This window comes from Vanellus vanellus, assembly GCF_965231255.1.
Source record: "Vanellus vanellus genome assembly, chromosome: 3".
Taxonomy (NCBI): Eukaryota; Metazoa; Chordata; class Aves; order Charadriiformes; family Charadriidae; genus Vanellus; species Vanellus vanellus.
Genome location: NC_138907.1, coordinates 105,905,509 through 105,926,661, shown reverse-complemented (window position 1 = coordinate 105,926,661; position 21,153 = coordinate 105,905,509). Strand labels below are relative to the sequence as shown.

General features: G+C 37.4%; 1 protein-coding gene across 1 annotated transcript in view; it reads left to right on the top strand.

Annotated features, from left to right (window-relative positions):
• Window positions 1–21,153, top strand: part of MYOM2 (myomesin 2) — an 80,370-nt gene that overhangs the window by 22,760 nt on the left and 36,457 nt on the right. Inside the window, exons 11-18 of the mRNA XM_082481805.1 lie at window positions 4,210–4,371; window positions 6,297–6,438; window positions 8,037–8,236; window positions 9,409–9,462; window positions 12,038–12,165; window positions 15,208–15,391; window positions 18,736–18,910; window positions 20,294–20,415. Of these exons, the coding sequence (XP_082337931.1) occupies window positions 4,210–4,371; window positions 6,297–6,438; window positions 8,037–8,236; window positions 9,409–9,462; window positions 12,038–12,165; window positions 15,208–15,391; window positions 18,736–18,910; window positions 20,294–20,415 (1,167 nt within the window). The remainder of the gene's footprint in view (window positions 1–4,209; window positions 4,372–6,296; window positions 6,439–8,036; window positions 8,237–9,408; window positions 9,463–12,037; window positions 12,166–15,207; window positions 15,392–18,735; window positions 18,911–20,293; window positions 20,416–21,153) is intronic.

The following is a 21,153-nucleotide window of genomic DNA, read 5'->3' as shown; positions in this document are numbered from 1 at the left end:
CCTTTCAATTAAATGGCTTGTTCAACCTTTTCTTGAGCACACATTTATAGTAACAGGAGGCAATCTCATATTATCTAATAACACAATAGTTAGAACATTTACTGATTAGGTGGAGATCCAAAATCCCTTCCTAGGTTTGACAGTGTTTTATAATTGATTGCTGTGACTGCTGAGCTGAAGGGTACTCACAGAGCAGTAAATTAAAGTTAGAAGCACTGAGGTGTGGGCATCCATTTCCATCTTGTTCTATTATTCATTGTAAATTATTTTATTTAAATCAATTTAATATATGGTTCAGAAATACTCGTAGGAGCCAGGCCTGAAACATATGCTTTTGCTCTGCTGTGTAAGTGTCATGTTGGTAGGTTGCTTTCCTTGCCTCTTTTGTCAGTGAAAAACTATGCTATTCTAAGTGAAGTGGTCTTAACTGGAAGTACAGAAAATAACATCACTGAAGCATATCATACACTCTGGTGGATAATACACAAGCTCTGCATGAATAGAGTTTGTTCATTCCACAAAAAAAATGTCTTGAAACGTAAAAATAACTACTTAAAGTTTAACAGATGGCAGGCTATTGTAGGTATTTAACTCACCACCTTTCACCAACCACAAGGTCTGCGTAGGATTCTAAAGTAAATATTCTGCCTAAGGATTTAAGGAAAGCCTTGGTTTCTTGTGAATGGTCAGACCTTTCTCCAAGGAACGACATTTAATAATGGCAGACTCTCATGATTGATGTTTGGACTAGTCCCAGACAAGCTGGTAGAAATTTTCATAGCTGACAAAATGTGGTGCATAAATGAAAAAGAGACAGTAATGTTAAGAAGTCAGTCAAGAAAATTCAAGATTAGGAAAATCAGAAGTCTTTTATTGCTGTTAGTTGTGCCTTTTGTTTCATGTACATCACACTTTTACATAGATTCACATCTGATCCTTTAGAGAACGGGCTGCAACTTACTGTTTTATTCCTTGTCTGTCATTGTGGATACTTCATTGTGATGGAACTATTAGATGTTACTAAAACAAAAATAGCTTTTTTGTTTGGTGAATAACCTAAAATCTAAGGTTCATCCTTGAATCCAGATTCTGTTCCCACTGAAGTGTATAGGGATTTGTAATCACTATAAATAATTGCTCATGTCACTTTGAGGTGAGCCATCAGTTTCAATGGTACCTTTACTTTGTGTCCTACTGGGCCTGGTTTCTTGAGGTGCCAAACCTCTGAAATTTTGGGTTTGGAACTGCAGCCATAAGGAACTGTTAATTTTCAAGGACTGCCCCATATTGTTCCACTTTTCATCCAACATGAATTGTTCTTGCGCTATGGATAGCTGAACAAAAGCCTACGTCCCTTTCAGTTTAACCTTTCATGATGCCAAGATAATTCTCTCTTGATATGTAACAATATTATGCTCTTCCCCCCCCCCCCCCCCCCCCCCCCCCCCCCCCTTATTTGACTTATTTTACCATCCTTTTGAAAACCTGAGATGAAAACTTGGTCTCTTTGAAGCCAACAGGTGTTTGTTAGTGAGTCAGAAAGGCCTTCATCCCATTAACCTACTTACATTGCGAGAAATAGGGAGATACGAATAAGCTTAGATTTGTCTTTCATTGCATATACATGGGTCACAGTATTTCCAAGAGGTGTACAGGTAAATCAACTGGAAGAACTTGTTCCCAAACATAACAGGAATTCATGCACTATGAAACTTTGCTATGTGCTACAACTCCCTGTGTTCAGTCTCTTGAAAGCTGGAGGCAATGCATAAATGTAAACAATGAGAAGAATAATAATTCGTTCAACATCATGTGCTTTAGAAGTTTTGGTTTTTTTTCAAGAAGTAATAGTTAATTTTACTCTTGCATAAAGACAAACTGTGTTTTTCCTAAAATTTTTCAGTTTGTGTTAATCAAATAATAACAACTAAAGCCCTGAGATGGATACATATGATTTGCTTCTAATAATTATACACAAGAGGAATATGTGTTTATCCAGCATTAATAAGCTTCACGTGAGTGAACCTTATTGAGGATGTCTACTAGACTCCTAGGGGCATATAAGTAAATTGAATCAAATCCTCTGAAATGGTTTGGGATTTGACAAACATGAACACGATGTCTATAATTCATGGTCCACTTAGAACAATTTAAGATACTGGAAGAACTACATAAAAATAATACTTTATGAATGTGTATTGAGTGTGGATATGAGTTTGGCTGGTAACAGGACCTTTCTGTTATTGAACTCTACTGTAATATAAATATTATAAAGGTATAGGTACCAGCATTCTGCAGCCATTTATACTGTAATCTAGAATAAAATAATTGAATTCAGAGGGAAAAATCATGGAGTGCATAATTTAGCTGAAATTTCAGCAATGAAAATACATGATGAAAAGAAGCTTCAGTATACAGTAAGTCCCTGCTCTTTATATGACTTTTCAGCAGAGTAATATTTTAGGAAAAATATCTCATGTACTGAAAACAGCATGTGAGGCTTGAGTCACACTGTCCCCAAGGGTTAGTCTCCTGCAGGTTTGTTTCTTGGTAAGTGCTGGAAGAGGTGACAGAGCACAACACGTGAATATACTGGGAATTTGCGTGCAGTGGTAAGACCCTGTAATTGTAATATTATTGTGATGGCAGGTGCATGAATATCTGCTCTATTAGAACTTTTGAATGTTTTCGTGGCCTCCAAAATTTATTCTTCTTCTTGGCTTGTCTAGAAAGTCATCCATCCAGACAGCATTAAAGAGAGCTCCTGCTTTCTTAGAGGATCTGGTGGGTCTTTGGCCTTGTGTGAAGGAGACAAGTTTTTCTGCTCTTACCAAACATGAATGCCTCCACAGTTTCTGGTCTCAGGTACACATAAAAGGCAGAAATGGATGATTCTAGCCTTAATAAAAAATAAAAGCTTGCCTACAGTTTCTCTATATTCAAACTAGGGTGTCTACCATTTCACTCAAGCTTGGAGTCTAAATAAGTGACCTGCTTTTCAGAGGTGCTGGTCGCTCAACTTCATTTTTTTTTTTCTTCAAGATTTTCCACAGAACTCTAGTATTAGTTACAGATTCTAGGTGAAGACATTTTCTGATTTCATTTAAAGTACTTCATGTCTCTCTACACAAAGTCTTAGTACCATTGTGACATGCATGACAGAAAGGGGACACGCAGATTTTCTAGGTGAGGATCTCATGATTAAGTATGGGAAGGAAAGTAACTGAATTTACTTTATATGCTTCTCAGAAAACAACTGTGTGCTTAGGTGGTTATGTAATTTACTGCTGTAAATTTTAGTGGTGTGTGTCTTCCAGTTGCTTTATTATCTGAATATGTGTAATTTTTTTATACCTTCTTATGCAATTCAGCTTGTAGGTGGGAAAACTGATTCCTTTGCAATTGTTTAAGTGTCTGCTTCAAAGTGTATTTAAGCAATAGAATAATAAACATTTATAGATATTCAGCTCCTTTAAATACAGTTCTGCTGCATTGATTACAATAAATTAGTATGCAATAAGTCTTGAGGAGTTAAAAATAAAAAATAATCCAATCAATTATTAAAAAGGGTGATATGAGAAAGTCCCTTGTCTAGCATAAAATATCCTGCTCATTCTTTTGCTCTAGTTTCACTAGGCAATCAGATTAATTTGCATTAATCATGGGTCATCACCTCTCACCTGTGAGAGATTCATTTAATTTTATTCACTGCTCAACAGGCATGCCTCAAAGATTTAAATTTAGTGTACATTTATAGCAGTCCTCAGATTAAACTGAAATCTGGTTTTTAAACTTGGAGGAAGAAATTAAGTAATCTGACATTTGACCTGAACAGGTAGCAAAACTTATCAAAAATGAAACAAAGTTCCATCCTGCATTCATTACAGGGTATGGCAGCTTTTCATGTCATTTTTTCCAAATGTGGAAAATATTTTTCTCTGACAGTATATTAAAAACTATAGTGATGGGAATTCTGTTGTTGGCACTGCATAGGGTAGCCTGAGACTTCATATTCTCTAAAATTCACTGATGGAATAAATTCAGAGAGACACAGCTTACTCTGTAGAGTTTTCATAGCATCAAAGCACCATCACTCTGAATAAAGCTGGTATAAAGGTTAGTTTGTGTCCCTGATTAGCACAGAGCTGCACTAGGACACAGGTCGTTCTGGCCAGCATAGTAACATGTCTGACTTGTCTTCTCTTCCAGATGTGCTGATAAAGGACTCCAAGTGGACGAAGCTGTATTTTGGAGAAGGCCAAGCAGCTCTGTCCTTTACCCATCTGAACAAAGATGATGAAGGTTTATACACCCTGCGCATGGTTACAAAAGGTGGAGTGAGCGAATATAGTGCATACCTGTTTGTCAGAGGTAAACTTTTCATCTTTCTTGGGGATAAATTAAAAAGAGCAGCAGAAAAATTAGGTTTATTAAACAATCCCATGTAATGACTGAAGTACAAAAGAAATTCAGCCTTGTGGTATTTCATAGTCATTTGATTTATATAGTAGTTTGTGCTAGAAAAAACAGTGACCTTACGTGAATGGGGAGCTTCAAGAGGAGCATGCTCCTGAGGACATTTTTTTTTCTGAAGAACAAGAGAAATAATTTTTGTGAAGAAACAGCTTGTTTCTTTCTTTGACATCCTCTTTCCTGGTAGTAAATAAACATCTTTGCATGCTACCATTCCACACTGTAGCTTTAGCTCTGGAGATTGCCAACTGGGAATGTCTTGTTCAGGGGTCCTATACCCTGTGCCTGGCCTTAGGAGGGGGCACAGGAGAAAGAAAAAGAAATATTCCCACCACTTTATCAGTCACAGTCATCTCTATAATCAGAGAAAAGAAGCAAAGTAAGAAATCAGGTCACTGAAGCAATAGTTTTCACAAGGGACATAGATAAAAGGAGGTAAACGTATTAAAATAGAATAAGGGTTAGAATTTTCCCTCACATTTGCATACACAACTCTCAGTGAAGTGAGAATGAGTTTCTATATGCACCTGTGAGCAGAACTTAGTTTTCACTTTTTTATTTTTTCATTGAAAGATGAAAAAATCTCTGGCTGAGCAGTTCTTTTACTCTCTTAAATACCTTGGACAGCATCCTTGATGGTGGCAAACTGGAGCAGTCCCATTGAAGCCAATGGAGCTGTGATATTAAAACTTGTTCTTTTTGGAAATGTATTGGAATATATATGTCTTGCAGAAGTGTTGTCCAGACAGTTTGTGTGGGGTGGAGGGACATGAGTGCTTTTTGCAGGGGGCTGAGTTCTATCTTCCTCATAGGACTAGTGCAACAGCTTCATCAGCTTTGCAACATGTCCTGAATGAGCCACTCTGCCACCTTGATCTCATTGAAACAATTTTGCTACAGCTTTCTATTTCCCAATTACCTTCTAAGAAAGAAAGTACCCAGGTGAAAAAGGCCCACTAATGTATAATAGCTTTCCTAGAAGTTTTTATTGTAGTGGTGGGTCACTTTTAGGTACCTCTATTGTCCATTTTATACTATGTCTGACCCCTTTGCATGCACAGGACCCTGGACTTCAGCTATGTCCCCTGGAGTCTCTAGTTGGCCTTCCTCTTGCCTTTTTTCATGTAGACTGTGATCTGACACTGAGCACCAGCCACCTCACAAGTGATTGCGATTAGACTTTATAAATTTAGACTCTCTACAGGACGTTTTTTGTGTTATAGAAACCTTTCTTTGAAGGGAGATAAATTTACCTGCTAGGAGACTTCATTAGGAGTTGTGGGTCCACATCAGTCAGCACCTCTCAAAATGAAGCTGCAGTAGGGTATTTTAATGGTGGAACATTGATTACTTACGCGTGTTGGTATTATAAGACTTTAAATAAAAAGTAGCCTTAGAATATACCAGGACTCTGAAAATTTTTTATTACTTAAGAGATTTATTTTCCTCAAACACGAGGAAACTACTTCTTTACTGAGTACCTTGGTCTGGTCAGTAACCCACTGAGCTACGGCTTTCAGTGCGAAAGAGCGTCAAAAACATATGGGGTAGTTGGGCTTTTAATTCTTGTGAAAAGTAATGGGTATTTGATGCCTAAACTAATTTTCTGCCCCCCAAGATATCCCTGAGCATTTTTATTTGTGTGGAGATGTAGACATTATGGGCCTGATTCATTAGTGCAGTGAATTACTATGTAATGAAACCTTTGGGCTCCCATTCATATAAACAAACAGCACAGTGAACTGGAAATCTTCCCTTTTGTCTTTGTGGTACATTTCCGAGGAGTCAGGGTCAAAAGTGACTTATTTTTATTTGTGGTCCAGATGCTGATGCATTGATCGCGGGAGCACCAGGGGCACCAATGGATGTTAAATGCCAAGATGCTAACAGAGACTATGTTATTGTTACCTGGAAACCACCAAACACAACCAGTGAGAGTCCAGTCATTGGCTATTTTGTTGACAAGTATGTAAACATTAGGATTTATTTAATTTTGTTCATTGCCAAAACCATGTATATACTGAAGAAAAAAACCCAAACATTATATCCTGCAATATGTGGGTTCTTTAGATATATTTTTACAGACCCTAGGCACTGGAGCTCAGTTGCCTACTGTCTTAAATTACCAGATTATTCGCTGGCAAACTTTTAGCCCTGATGATCTAGTACCTTCCCAGGCAATTCTGGGCACAGTCTGGGAGTTAGCAAGGGCCGGGGGCCGTTCCCAGTAATCATTTGCAGGCAGCCACACTTTATCAGACACTAAAAATGTTCGATAGTATTGATGTGGCCAAATCAGAGAATGAGCCCTGGCAATTTTTAATTTACAGAAGCCAGAATCCATGGGCATCTTGAATTAGATTTAGTCTCCTTAATTTGTATACAGCAAAGGCTGAAATCTTGGAATTAATGCATTATCTTTATATTTCTGTCTTAACTGTGATACACCAGGACCTCAAGGCATGGGCTCCTACCAGCATGAGCTGGTAGTTTAAATCACAATGGCAATCCTCTCTGCTCCAGTCTGCTTTGGACTTTGCTGGGCATTCAGCTCAGTGCAGGCAGCCCAGGGTCAGGGGATCTAAACGCTATTTTGCCTGAAGTTCATGCTTGCCCCTTGTAGCCAGAGCAGAACATCTGACACTTAGTGTCTGAAACTGTCAGTCAGCAAAGACATTACTGAAATGATTTCATAACGTATACTACTCTGCACTTAAAAGCAACATTTGCAGCTCATTGCTATTTGCTACCCCATAATTTGGTCTAGTTCAGAGACAACTGTCTGGGAATTGCTGGAAAATGTCGGCTTATGAATGGCAGTCAGTATGAAGAAATTAACTTAAGTCCTGCGGACTCTACCATTTATATCCAATTTGCGCAGTGATCATGAGAGTATTTCACCTAATTTGTGTATAATCTAGTCAGCTGTGCCTTTTGACTTTTTGCTTGGATTACTGCAGCAACAAGAAGCCCTTGACTGTGCCCTATTTCTCCTGGTACTGTCTGGGCAAAAGGCAGTCTTCTCCACAAAAGTTTATAGTAGTAGGACACAAAATAGATGTGTGCACACAAAGGAGCCAGTATGAAGATGTCATTCTGCTTCTTGATGACTCCTACACTCTGTGGCCCAACCATTGTTGGAGGGAAAAGCACAAAGATGCTTGCTTAAAAACATGACAAGAAAAAGATGGAAAAGACTCAGTGAATGTTGCAGTTTTAGCATATTCTGTGGAGATGCATGTTAAAAATAAAAGTGAATAACTTGTTCTTTAGGTGACAAGGAAGAGAATCAAATGTAAGGAAGCAGAGAGAGTTGAAAAGGCCAAAAACCATGCAAGAAAAATGACCTTTGCAATTGCATTATGAATAAATATGAGCAAGGTGAAAACTGGTTGTCTGATCAAAGGAAAGAGTGTATAAAATGTGTGACTTTCATTAATGAGGTGCATGGTTTACTTCCTCAACTTGGTGAGGATGACTTCTGTGATTCTGGTGGTGTGTGTAGGATGGTGTATATTTATTGTGGAATAATACTGATAAATCTTCTCTTTTGCTACTCCAAGATGTGAAGTAGGTTTGGAAAACTGGGTCCAGTGCAATGATGCTCCTGTAAAAATCTGCAAGTATCCCGTGACTGGTCTTTATGAGGGACGGTCTTACATATTCCGTGTGAGAGCAGTGAACAGTGCTGGCATTAGCAGGCCTTCTCGAGCCTCTGAACCAGTTGCAGCTCTTGACCCCGTTGACCTGGAGAGAACACAAAGTAGGTTATACAAGGCTGAAACAGATGTTGAATATTTGATCTTATTTTTATTCAGATTCTGTTTGCTTATTTAACCTAAGGAGCAGAGTTTATTTCTTCCTTTGACTGAATATCTCACTAATTTCAAGGTGGGGGATGTAGTTGGTATGGCAAGGTCCATACAGAAAATTTGGTAGGACCTGGGGATTCCACCTCAATTATGGCTGGTTTTGCTTAGCTTTAAATATAGACACTCATTGTCACAAGGAGCAATGTTTTCAAAAGAGCTAATATGCCCTAGAGCCTTGGATCATTTCCACTGGGAGATGGGCCCTCAGATCCCATAAACCTCTTTATTTGCTAGTAGTAACTTTTGACAAAGCTGTTGAATATATCTGGTTTAGTTAAAGAAAAAATAAAAATTGTCATGTGAATTCACTGGCCCGCAGACTGCTGTATTTGTCCATAACTTTTTTTCTCAGTGAAGCACCAGTACTGGCACAAAGGCCCCATGTTACACGTTGGAGAGCCTCTGCTATTATGAGTTTTCTGGCAGATGGAAAAAGTCAATCTAATAAAGAAGCTCTGTCTGAAAGCTGGTCTTGTGCTCAAGGCCACTGCAGACTTCAAAGGAGCCTTATGAGAGCTTCTTTACGAATAGAGTAAGCTGGCTTGCTCTGGGGAGTAGTTTTATTGATTTAGCCTTGTCCTAAACCCCTGTGCAGATTCTGTGTATCGTTGACTTGCACACCTTCTGTTCTGTATGCTCCTTTTACTCAGAAGGGAATTAACCTCATTACGAAGACTGCAAAGCAGCGCCGCAGTGTTGCCTGTAAAATCTGAGTTGAATATGCTGTGTGTCCATTAGCTTTGTGATTAATTCCTACAAAAGTCCAATTCATGGTATAATTGTTTACTAATCTGCCACATAATTGAATCCATCTACTGTGACTATGATTCTTGCTTTTTAGCACATCTTTAAATAATACTGTCTTGTCATGCTCTGTTTTCCCATGAAAGTGAATGAACCAGTGTATATGACTTTGAGTTGACTCCATCTGGGGAAAGATTTAATAAGAGAGCTATAGAAATAGAGGTATATGAGCTTTTGAACAGGTGACAAACAAGAATTTGCAAAATTTGTAAATATATTAAACTGGTTCAAGAAACTAATTGAATATTTTGATTAACAGCTATCCATGTGGATGAAGGGCGAAAGATTGTGATCAGTAAGGATGACCTTGAAGGTATGTAACACTTCTATGATTTCAGTCTATGTGTTCATATTCCAGGAATTTAGCATTATAAGTAGAAACATAGCTTGAAAAGAAATCCACCTAGTGAGTAAACTCTTTATAATAATAAATAATGACAGATATTCTGGCTTTCAAGGCTGAGAGAACACAAGTGAAAGATGAGGTCTAAAAGGACAGAACATCATACTCTCAACAGCACTACTTTCATTATGTGCTGACAGCATCTCCGCAACTTTTTGCTTTGGCTAGTGCCAAGCTGAGTTTAAACAGCTGAACATTGCCATTGATTGCCCATATTTCCCTTCCTCCTATCCTTCTGGGAGCTAAATATCACTTTTTTAGACTGAATTTGATGATCTGAGCAAGTTGTTCCCATTTTCATAAAACTTATGCAGTCCATCCCAATTCTGTAATTAATGTACCTATCTGAATAGAGAGGTTGTTCTTAAGGCTAAGGTTCTACACTAAATATTGTTTTTCCTCAGTAGAACTGAAGAGATCACTTCCAACTTTTGAGATAAAGCCTGAATTTTCTTTCTTTGGTTGTTTCTACATGTGGTGATTTCTTTTTTTTAGGCTTGGATAATGATCTTTTCACTTAAACTGTCAAAAATGTTAACTATAATGGCTCAGTAGTAAAAAAAAAAAAAGTCTGTCTACTCTCTTCCACAAATGTTATAAAGCTGTAACTCCAATAATAACAGTAAAAGAGAAACCACCTGAGAACAGGTGTAGTTTGAAGGAGGATTGGACATTAAATGGTTTCCCCAGTGTATGAGCAGTACAGATGAAGTCTCTCTATTTTTACAATGGTACCCTAAAGGAATTGATATGGGTATTATAGGATCAGAATCACATTGTGGGTTCAGAATATGTTTGTCTTACTTGCTTGGCTTCAAAGAATGTACTCCTGCTCTCAGGATTGCCTGAGAATGATCAAAGGTGTTAAATGGCCACGCTGGAATAAACATAATGATATTCAGATATCTGCAAAATGAATGTGCACATTTAATAAAGGAGTATGAATATCCAGATACCATCATTACTTTCACCTGCAAGATTGGAGACCATTTCTGAAAAACTGATCTCATAGATCACAAATGGATTTCCTTTTTAGCGCTGGACGACCTTCCATTCTGCAAGAGCAGGCTGTACTGTCATATCTTTACAAATTATGTCAGCTTTGGGGTTTTTGAGGATGTAAGAAAACATGTTGAGATTTAGTTATGTGAAACCAATTGGAAACTGTTTGACTTTATGCATCATGCTGTGAAGGATTGTTGTAATTTTCTTGACTGTATGTTGAAAATTTTGTCTTAAACTCAGTTGATCCATGTGCCTTTCTTAAAGAAAAAGTGTATTTGTAGGAAATCAAGTATAGAGAGCATTGAGAGAAAATAAATTTTCTTTGAATATGTCAGTTTGGCTTAAAAAAAGTCTGGTTTTGATTGGGAAATGTGTAAGATGAAACAACTTCAGTGTATATTTTGAACCTGGTTGGTTCTACAGATGTTTATAAACTGTTAAAACATCACTACCATGATTTAGAGATTATTAGTGAAACATTTTTCTCTTTTTTAATGTCAAATACTAAGCATTTAGGGGATATATGCTCCTTGCTAGCCTGAGAAGTGGCAAAATGTACCTTAAAAGAACACAACTTTTTGCTTTTTCTATTGCAAAATATTTGGAGGTATCTGCTGGTTGCTATTTCTGACCTATTACCAAGAGGAAGCTTTTTCAGAGCTGTGTAGCTATGCCTGAAGCAGTCCGTCATAAGTCTGAGCCTCTCCTATCTAGTGCTTTTACACCATTGTAATTCCTCAGACAGTGAAACCAGCTCCTTCTCACACTGCAGTGGGTGAGAATGACCACAAAGGGCCATACTGATTTCCTCCAGCCTGGCCCAGGTTCTGCCTCTCATTCCTGGTAACCCTGCAGGGTGAGTGTGCAGCGGGATCTGATCAGGCCAGTCCAACTGGTGGAGTCACCAGAGGGCTGGTGACATATTTTTATGTCTCTGATCCACGGTTTTTAGATCTGCTTTAGACTATACAGGTGGTAACACAATTATGTTATAGGATATGTTGCTAATAGGTTCTGGTTCCTTTTCTGCTTTCTACTTTGTTTTAAGCTGCTTTTCTCCTTACTCTACTTCCCTTCCAGATATCTTCTTCTGGTCTAATTTTTTTGTAATAACACTTTAGACTTCTGCCTTTGATCATAAAACATCTCTTGTTTGCATATAGTGAGTAGGTTTTTTTCCAAGGTATTCTGCCCAGTAGATAGAAGTAATTCAAATGTGATCAAAGAAAAAAAATGTAACAAATGCACAGGTTTTCAGGGGCATATTTAACTTTTCCTGAAAATCACTGGCTTTTAATATTGATACTTTATTTCTTAAAATTTAATCGAAGTGAGCAAGTGAACTGCACAAATGATATCATAGCCCTATAGCTGAGCATTGCACTGCAGGGTGGGAGTTCAGAAAGATGAGCTGTAGCATAATTACTGACCCCGGGGTTAATCTGCTGTTTAACACTCGCTACGTTTATTACTCTTCCAGGAGATATTCAGATTCCAGGCCCTCCCACCAATGTACATGCTTCAGAAATCAGCAAAACGTATGTTGTAATCAGCTGGGATCCACCTGTTCCCCGTGGCAGGGAGCCACTGACGTATTTCATTGAGAAGGTACTGTACTGTACACTGGCATTCAGCTGTAAGGCATTTCATTGCTGTGTACAATTACAGTCAACTAATTTTTAGAACTGTAGAATGAACAATAAAACTAACACTTTCAGAGGTCTTGCAGGATTTGGTAATGGGATGTTAGAGAAACATGGACAATCAAATGTCTTATTACATGATTTAATGAGCATTGAAATTCAAGGTCCAGGGAAAAGGATGCCCCTGTGTTATTTGCTTACTTCTGTCTAAAATGAGAACAAACTACATGTGTATCAGTTTAATGAAAAAGAAACTTCCTAAGATTTCGTAGTCCTACAGACAAGACTGGAAGTTTGCAGTCTAACCGTACTAAAGGGAATCTTCTGGTAGTCCTGTGGTAGAACAAGGAATAAACAACGACTCAAAATTTGCTGCTCACTTTTCTTTTTGCAGGCTTATGGCACCCTCTGCTCTACCCTGACATTTCCAATTTATTCCCTGTAGGGTCAAGAGAGGCAGATGTCTGTCTTGGGTTCAGTGCTCCCTGGTAGTCTTCATGGCTGCCTTCCTCTTCCCTTTGACTTGACAGGGGACTTCAGTCATCACAGTAGGGGAGGTTTGTTCTTCTCCTATCTAGGCTACTAAAATGTGGATATATCTGTCCCTGAGCCAGGTGTCTAAATTAGGTATGTTGGATTACAGCCAGAGGTCATAATCCTTCCTCCTTGCGTCAGAGTTTCCCCATTACTTCAATAGGTAAATTTGGCTTCATGCCTGACCTCTAAAACTCTTACATGCCAAGCTATACTTAGTTTTTATGAATTATGCCTCTAACATATGCACCCTCTTAATGATCCACAAACACTAAAACTATCCATAAAGCTGCCACACATTCAATTTACATCTTGAATATTGTGACAGCCTTTTCTCAGGCCCTTATCATGCATTCTTTTTTTTTAGCTTTTCTCATCTGTTCAGCACATTCCTCCGAAGTTCATTTCCCAGCCAATCATTCTGTTTACATCACTTCTCTTTTTGCAGCCTCCATCTTGCCTTTTACTTCTCAGTCACATCAAAATCTCCAATTTGAAAGCCCTTTACAGCCATCTCTACATCCTTTATCATCCATTACCTGCTGGATGTTGAAACAATAGGTGTAAAGTGAAGCCCAGTCACTACTTAGATTTTCCAGCAAGCATGTCCATGTTTTCTCCCACTCTGCCTTTCACATTCAAGAAAAGTAATGAAAATTTCCATGGAAATAAGTATCTAGTTTTCTTTCTATGCAATACAATATCATGTCTTCCTTGTAATTATTCCCAGTTGTATACATCCGCTCTTACCTATAAATGTCAAGCATACTGACTTAAGGATTTTGAACCAGCTCTTGGCATGAAAATACGTAGTTATTTCCAGAATATGCAGAAATAGCCCAGGTAAAAATCTCAGAAGTAGTTTTCTATTGAGTGGACACCTACACTTGGTTAGCTGAATTTCTTTCTAAGTATGAATTGGAACATATCTGTATCTGCATGTTTTACCGAAATAGCTATATATAGCCCCAGAAACAGCATAGAGCAATGATAATGATGAACAAACAAGTCTTAATTAAATGCCAAACTTACTAAGGGAAAGTGAGAATGAGGACTGAAAAGCTATTATTAGATAAATAATTGTTTGTTGTACTAATTAATACCTGAATCTAATTTTTTTCCCTATAAATAACATATATATGAATAGCCTTTCAGTCAGTTCATAGGTGAATATTTGTTTTTTGTTTTTCATTACCATCTGTTAGGTTAGGAAAGCAAAATTTCTAATTAATTTATTTCAAATAAAGAGCTTAGTCCTGAAGAATAAAAATTAATTTTTAAAGACTTCAAGAAACACAAAATGGGAGTTTGTTCTCCATGCTGCATAGCAATGTTGCCTTAAAATCAGATAAATCAAATCAAACTACAAAATAAAATGTGATGTTGATTCTTTCCTCTGTGAAAATGAAATACAACAATTAATGCTTTTCATGCAAAAAGGAAAATACATGTCAAAATACTGTTTATTGCATATTTTCCATCTTTTTCTTATGAAGAAAATGGATCTATTTTATTTTTCTTTCTGAGAACACTAGGTGGGTTCAGTAAAAGATAAAAAAGGTTTTGATGGGCTTCAGCTGTTTACCTTGTTATGATTTGTCTGTAGTTGGCCTCAACATATACAGGGTAGTTTCCAAGCACTCATGACGCACTGTTCCTCCTCTAGGAAATTCACAGTCTATTGGATTTTGTTCACAGACTCTCTGTTCCAAAATTTTATAAACATTTAATTTGTATGCACCTTTCTGTGCTTGAAGGAAATTTTAGTTAAGCTATTTACTGAGCGCTTGAGTTTTACTAAAATTGCTGATGGACTCCATGACTAACTTTTGGGTTGGGTCAACAGTTTATCTGTGGAACCTAATGGACAGCAGACTTCTCTGAGAGTGCTGGTTTGCTGGCTGTCTTCCATTTGCAATTGTGAGGATGATTAGCTCAGCTGCTGCACTGAGAATATTCAAAAGTAATTATTTTGTTTGATGAACACTTTTAGGGACATGACCTTACTCAACAGAATACATAAAGATATAGCAATGAGGAAAGTAACACCCCCCTTCATATCCCCTATGGCAATGAGGAAAGTAACATCATCCTTCGGCAGAATTTGGATTAGGATTTGCGTGCTTTATACCAAACCTTCGGGTGTTCAAGTGAGTTTTGCAGGACATGAGAGTAATTCTTTCGGGACCAATCACAGTTGACAGTCATGGCCCTAACTGAAGGCTAGCTGTATGTACAAGTGTACATATATTGAAGTCTAGACAGGCAGGGAGACAGTGAGGTATTCAGAGCTTTCTGTAGAGTAATTGAATGCATGAGCTATGAGAATTTGCATATGTTAAAATGAGGCATTTGAGAATGATCCTTCTCCTTTAGCTCTTAAATAAATTCATGACAGGTTGCAATACAGCAATATGTTCATTTTTTGACAGTTCACAGAAATGATTCGCAGCTTTTTCTTTTTATTTTTTAGTCCATGGTTGGCAGTGGAAGCTGGCAAAGAGTCAATGCACAGGTTGCAGTAAAATCTCCTCGCTATGCAGTGTTTGACCTTGCAGAAGGAAAATCATATGTTTTCCGAGTCTTGTCAGCAAACAAGCATGGCATCAGTGATCCATCTGAAATCACAGAACCGATTCAACCACAAGATACCATTGGTAAGGATTTAATTGTAAGGCGTTAATATTAAATATGATTGATATTTTACAAAATGGAGTAGACAACTCTCATTATAATTAGATTAGTATAATTACAATAATAGTAATCAAATCGATTTATGTTCAATACTGAGAAGGATTTAAAAGAGACCAAGATGCTAAATTTTAGAAACATTCCAAAATGTTGCTAATCATCACAAGTCTCCTTGCTGAGACCAATAATTGTTAAAAAGGTAAAGTAATTTTAGTTATAGTTATTCATTCTTCAGAGTGCTCTATTAATGTGACTTGTCAAAAAATAGGATAATACACATTAATTGCTAACTTAAATAATTATATTGTCTGGCTCAGGTAATTATATACTACCTAATTCCCTATAGTTTTAGCTAGATAAGGTAGCCTTTCATTTCTTTCTTAGTATTCTAAGTTGCAAATTACTGCTGGTGCAGAATTCCTGTAGCATGCAGATGAGCAGATTTCAGGGATAGGGGAAGGCACATTTACATAGTCAGTGTGTTAACTTTCGAAATGAATATGAAGTGTTTATCTTGGGGCCACATTAAAAAAAAAATGGGAAAATTTAGGGAATGGTCATTCATCTTGTTGCTCAAATATTTGGTTTGTTCTTGCAGTTTTGCAGATGTCACATATAACAGCCCCCTGTATTGAAAGTTGTCACCTTAAAAGGACATGTCTTACTAGTACACTTGCTAGAAATATAAGAAATATTTGCAGTATCTGATTACCATAGTTCAGTATATGTTGATAGATACAGCCTTCTTAATGTATACTATAATTTTTAAAAATATAATCCATCACCTTTAGCTTGATCTGTAACTATACATGATGACATAAAAACATTTTTTGCTTTTATAAATTCTTGATTTGATGTCTCTTTAATACACATAAATTATTTAAACCATTCAACATTCCCCAAGGTACGGAAGAAAAATACAGTATTTATTTACTTACTACAGAAAATAGGCTATTCCTTAGGGGTTAACACAAGATGTTCTGAATAAATCATAGCTATAGTTGAAAGCAGAAAGCAGAAGATTCTATTTTAAAGAGAAACTGCAGGAGTATTTTCAGAGATGGAGTTTACCACCTGAGCTGAAATACATCACACACATGGCTCTGTTTAGTTGCCTGCACATAGCACCATTTGACATTCCTGAGGGTAGCTGAGACAACTTCATGGGGCTGGCAAATGTTACACACGAATTATGGGTAGCTTTCTCTCTTGAGCAGAAGCTAGAGGACAGATGGGGTATCCTAGGCCATCCCAAATGACACCCAATATTATACAATTGAATTGAGCGTTAAAGGAGTATGCAGTTTGAGATTAACATCTAAATTTAGGTGTTTCCATGTAGGCATCTGCAGGTGCCCTAGATGTCTCTGCTCTCACTCTGGCAATTAGAGCCTGAAGGGTAAGTTGTCTGATATTGCCATAAATTGCTGCATGGCACCCAGCTATGGAGTGTCTACATTGGGGTGAGATGAACCATTTTCAGGACTCTACCAACCACTGATCAGATGCTTGGTTTAATTGGCCAAACAGAGAAATAGTACCTTTTGAAATGTTTTCAGTTTGCCATTTCAGAGGGTTGTAGGTATTTACTATCTCCTGAGTCATATTTGCCAGCTCCATGAATAAGTCTCAGATGCTCTAAAATGGCACTAAATCAATTTGTTTGAGTAACTGAATTAAGCCCTTTGACTATAATGGCAGCTTAAGAACGTGTGCTTGTAGACACTTACACATAAACTCCTAAATGTAGATACCTTTATCTCAAAGTAAATCCATTTCGTATTACAGACTTACTGCATAAAGTACAATACTGTGTAAGTATTCTTTTGTATTTTGAGATCGAAAGACCAAATCAAAGAAATGTTGCCTTTCTTTTGTTTTATGCTGCTTGTAGTTCTCTGAAATATATCAATCTGAGGAAATTAAAATGGCTTCAATAGGCAAGTGCTGGATGCTTCTCCTAAACTATCATGAAAGGCTGAGACACTGCCTCAGTTCCTTATGTTATGAAAGCTCAGGTAGATACTTTACAGTGTACAGATTGTGTGTTGACCCTTACTATCTAAGATTTTTTTTTTCTATTTAGATTTTGATGTTTCTGATTCTGTTTATGGACATTCAGGGTGTTTAGATCAATATAAACCAACAGTGAACTTTCATTGAATGTAAAGTGAACTGTGTACTATGCTACATCAGGAGAACTGTGGTCAACAGACTGAAGGAAGCTTTATCCATTTCTGCTTTGTGCTGCCAAGGTTGATTCCAGAATATTGGTTCCAGTTCTGGCTCCCTTAGTTCAGAGGCATGGGTGTAGAGAAACTGGAGAAGTCCACTGGATGGCAACCAAGATGTCCAGGGGCCTAGAGGCTTTGATCTATGAAGGGAGCTGGGGATAGCTGGGCTTGTTTAGTCTAGTGACTTAGAAAGATGATGGTGCTGAACTGTTCTCAGCGGTGCCAGATGACAAAAAAAAGAGGCAACAGCCACAAATTGTAGTTTAGAAGACTCAGCTTGGACATTTTGCTCTTAGTGAAAAAGTTCAGTTCTGGAATAGGAAGCTGTGCAAGGAAGCTGTGAAATCTCCATTGTTAGGAGTTTTCAAGACTTTGACAAAATCGTGACTGACAATCCAGTTTAGTGTTGGTAATAATCCCACTCTCAGTGACAGGTTGGACTAGATGATCCCCAGAGATCCTTTCCAATCACCATTTCTATGCTTCTATGAAATCCATCCAGCTAAGTTTAGCTAAACACTTAGCATCCAAACATGTGCTTAAAGTTGTCCTGAAAAGCTGTCCTTTTCTGATTTGGGATTGTCAATATTTGACTGGAAGGTAGCATTTCATAACTCTTATGATATTATACCTTTACAGTTTATGTACATTTCTTACTCATGCAGTAGTGCTACAGGGGCTATACATAAGCCTCTTATTTGAAAGAGAATTTTTGAGAGAGAACATTTTCATATCTGTATGCCATTATCCACACTGATATTTGAAAATATGTTCTCCTGTAAATCACTCAGAAAATCTATATAAAATCAGACATGTAAGGAGACTTATAGCTTAGAGTAAGTTTATTCTAAGTAAGCAAATAGAAAAATAAATATATTTATACACACAGGTATAGAAGTATCCAGGCAAGTGAAAAAAATATACTAAAACAAATATCACAACATTATTAACATGGTAATATAAGAAGTCATAGCTGTAGTGATTAAATATGATAAAAGCATAGTGTTGCATCTACCTCAATGTACTTTTATTTTTATCTATTTCATAATAGTACATGTTTTCTCTCTTTTTCTTAGTTGCCCCATCTACACCTGGTCAAGTAGTGGCCACAAGGAATACGAAAACATCAGTTGTAGTTCAATGGGATAAACCAAAACACGAAGAGGACTTGTACGGCTACTACATTGACTATTCTGTGGTGGGATCAAATCGCTGGGAACCTAGTAACCATAAACCTATTAAATATAACCGGTATTGACAATATTTCTGTACTTTGGGGAGGTTTGAAAACTATAAGGATAGTTTTAAGCCAATTTACATGCTAAGCAACAGTGTTATCCCAGAAGGTGAATGTTGAATGAATGCGATGAAAAACAGTCTGCAGACTCTCAGAGCTAAGCTTTTCAGATTGCAGGGCAGACTTTCTCACCCTGCCTTTTTTTTTTTTTTTTTTTTCTCCAAAGAGAAGTATCTTTTGTATATTCCATGATTTTGAGTTATAAAAGCAGGTTCTGGAGACATTATTCTGTATGTTGTGGACATGAGTAAGCATAAAATAGAAGCCTTTCTTAAAGTCTGAATTGTGTTATGGGGTAAACAGACCTGATGCACATGAGGAAGAGCATGACAAGAAGAGGGAACTCAAAAGCCTTCCAGGGTGTTTCTTCCTGGAGCCCATAGTCCATGGACATCAGGGCCAAATGGCAAGAGGTATCTGCTATAAACATGATAAGGAAAGTACTTCTGCTGCTGACACTGCTGTGCAGGAAATCCAAGTGTCCCATCCCAGAAACATTAGGGCACGCTGACCTGCTACATCTATGGGTAAAGGGCAGTAGCTTCTGTTTCTAGTTCCCCTGTCATGATGCTAGCCCTGTCTATTTCTGATGTTTATTTACTCCCTCCTGAATATATCACACCTCATTGTGTGATTTTTCAAGTAATTTTCTTTGTGAAAATCATGTTTACTTTTATTGGAATCACTCACCAAATGCAAGGTTGAGATGTGTAATTTATATTTTCTTATGGGCATATAAAAGCACATTATGTTGTTTATTGTATTTTGTCAGTTAATTTTGAGTGACTGTATTCTGCTGAATCCTTTGATCAAGTAGTAAGGAATTTGATCAAAGAAAAAGTAAAGACTAATTCTTGGTCAAAGGATTGGGATAGTACAAAAATAAGAAAAACATTTCATTTGTTCATGTGTGAACATATCCTACAATAGGTTTTGACTATACTATCTACTACAATAATTACTTAGTACCTCAGATCAAAACTGAAAGCTATTCTTGATAGTGACTATGAAAAAACAGTGAAAAACATAGTCCCTTCCCAGAATAAATTAGAATTTAGCAAGCCAAAGTTCAGAGAGAATATATTATAGTTTATCTGATTTTACATGGTAGATCAGCACTAGCAATTTAATGAGTACTGTAACTTTGATTTCAGTGTCCCATCCGATTATATTGTACTACACTGTGCCATTGTATTACGGTTTCCCTCTTGGAAATATTTTCCTTTGTGAAGTGCTCATGGAGTTGAGCTTTCTTATTATCGTCAAGATTTCATGCTACAGCACCAAATGGTTCCTGTAAAATAAATACTAATACATGATATTTTTATTTAACCCAGGTTTGTTGTTCATGGTTTGGAAACTGGAGAGCAGTATGTCTTCCGTGTGAAAGCTGTGAATGCTGTAGGGTTCAGTGAAAACTCACAGGAGTCGGAGGCTATAACAGTACAGGCAGCCCTTAGTAAGTATGATTCTGTGCAACTCAGCTTCTTGTTTCTTGAATGAGTTACATATCTTCAGCAATCAACTCCTTTGGTCTGATTTGCTATAATGGTACATTTAGCAGCTATCAAGCACATCCCCTTGGTGAAGTTTATGCTCTGGCATGTGGCTGTTCTAAAGAGAAAAGACATTGTCAAAAAAAAAACCCCAAACATTCATAATATCTGATAGAAATATTGGGACAGATTCACTATAATGTCCAGGACGCCTTCTGCTCCTCAGTTGTGACAAAGAAGCTGTAAATCTTGATTAAGTTTGACAAGTAGCTTATAGGTGATTTTGAGTGGTACAAATCAGCGTAGAATCTGCTCAGTTTAGAGAAGTTTCAGGAAACTTCATTACTGTGCGGCTGGACCAAGCAGAAAATTCCCTTTGGCTACTCCAGGTTGGAGCACAATCTACATCCTCTGGTACCCTGCAAGCAAAATTTCGGTGTAAGAACAATCCATTGTGCAACCTTCAGTAGGAATGATACATACTGAGTGGAGAGCTAGATAATTTAGAGCAAAAAGCACACAGATCTGAGCTACTATGGTCCAATTTTCATTTCTAGACAGTTTCAGTTTCCTACTGAAAATTTTAAAATAGAACACCTTTCCCCCACCTGAATGGCCTCCAACTCTTGGAGAAGACGACCAACAGGCATACTTGTCAGAAATAATCCTCTAAAAGATTTAGAATTCAGAATGGCTATTAG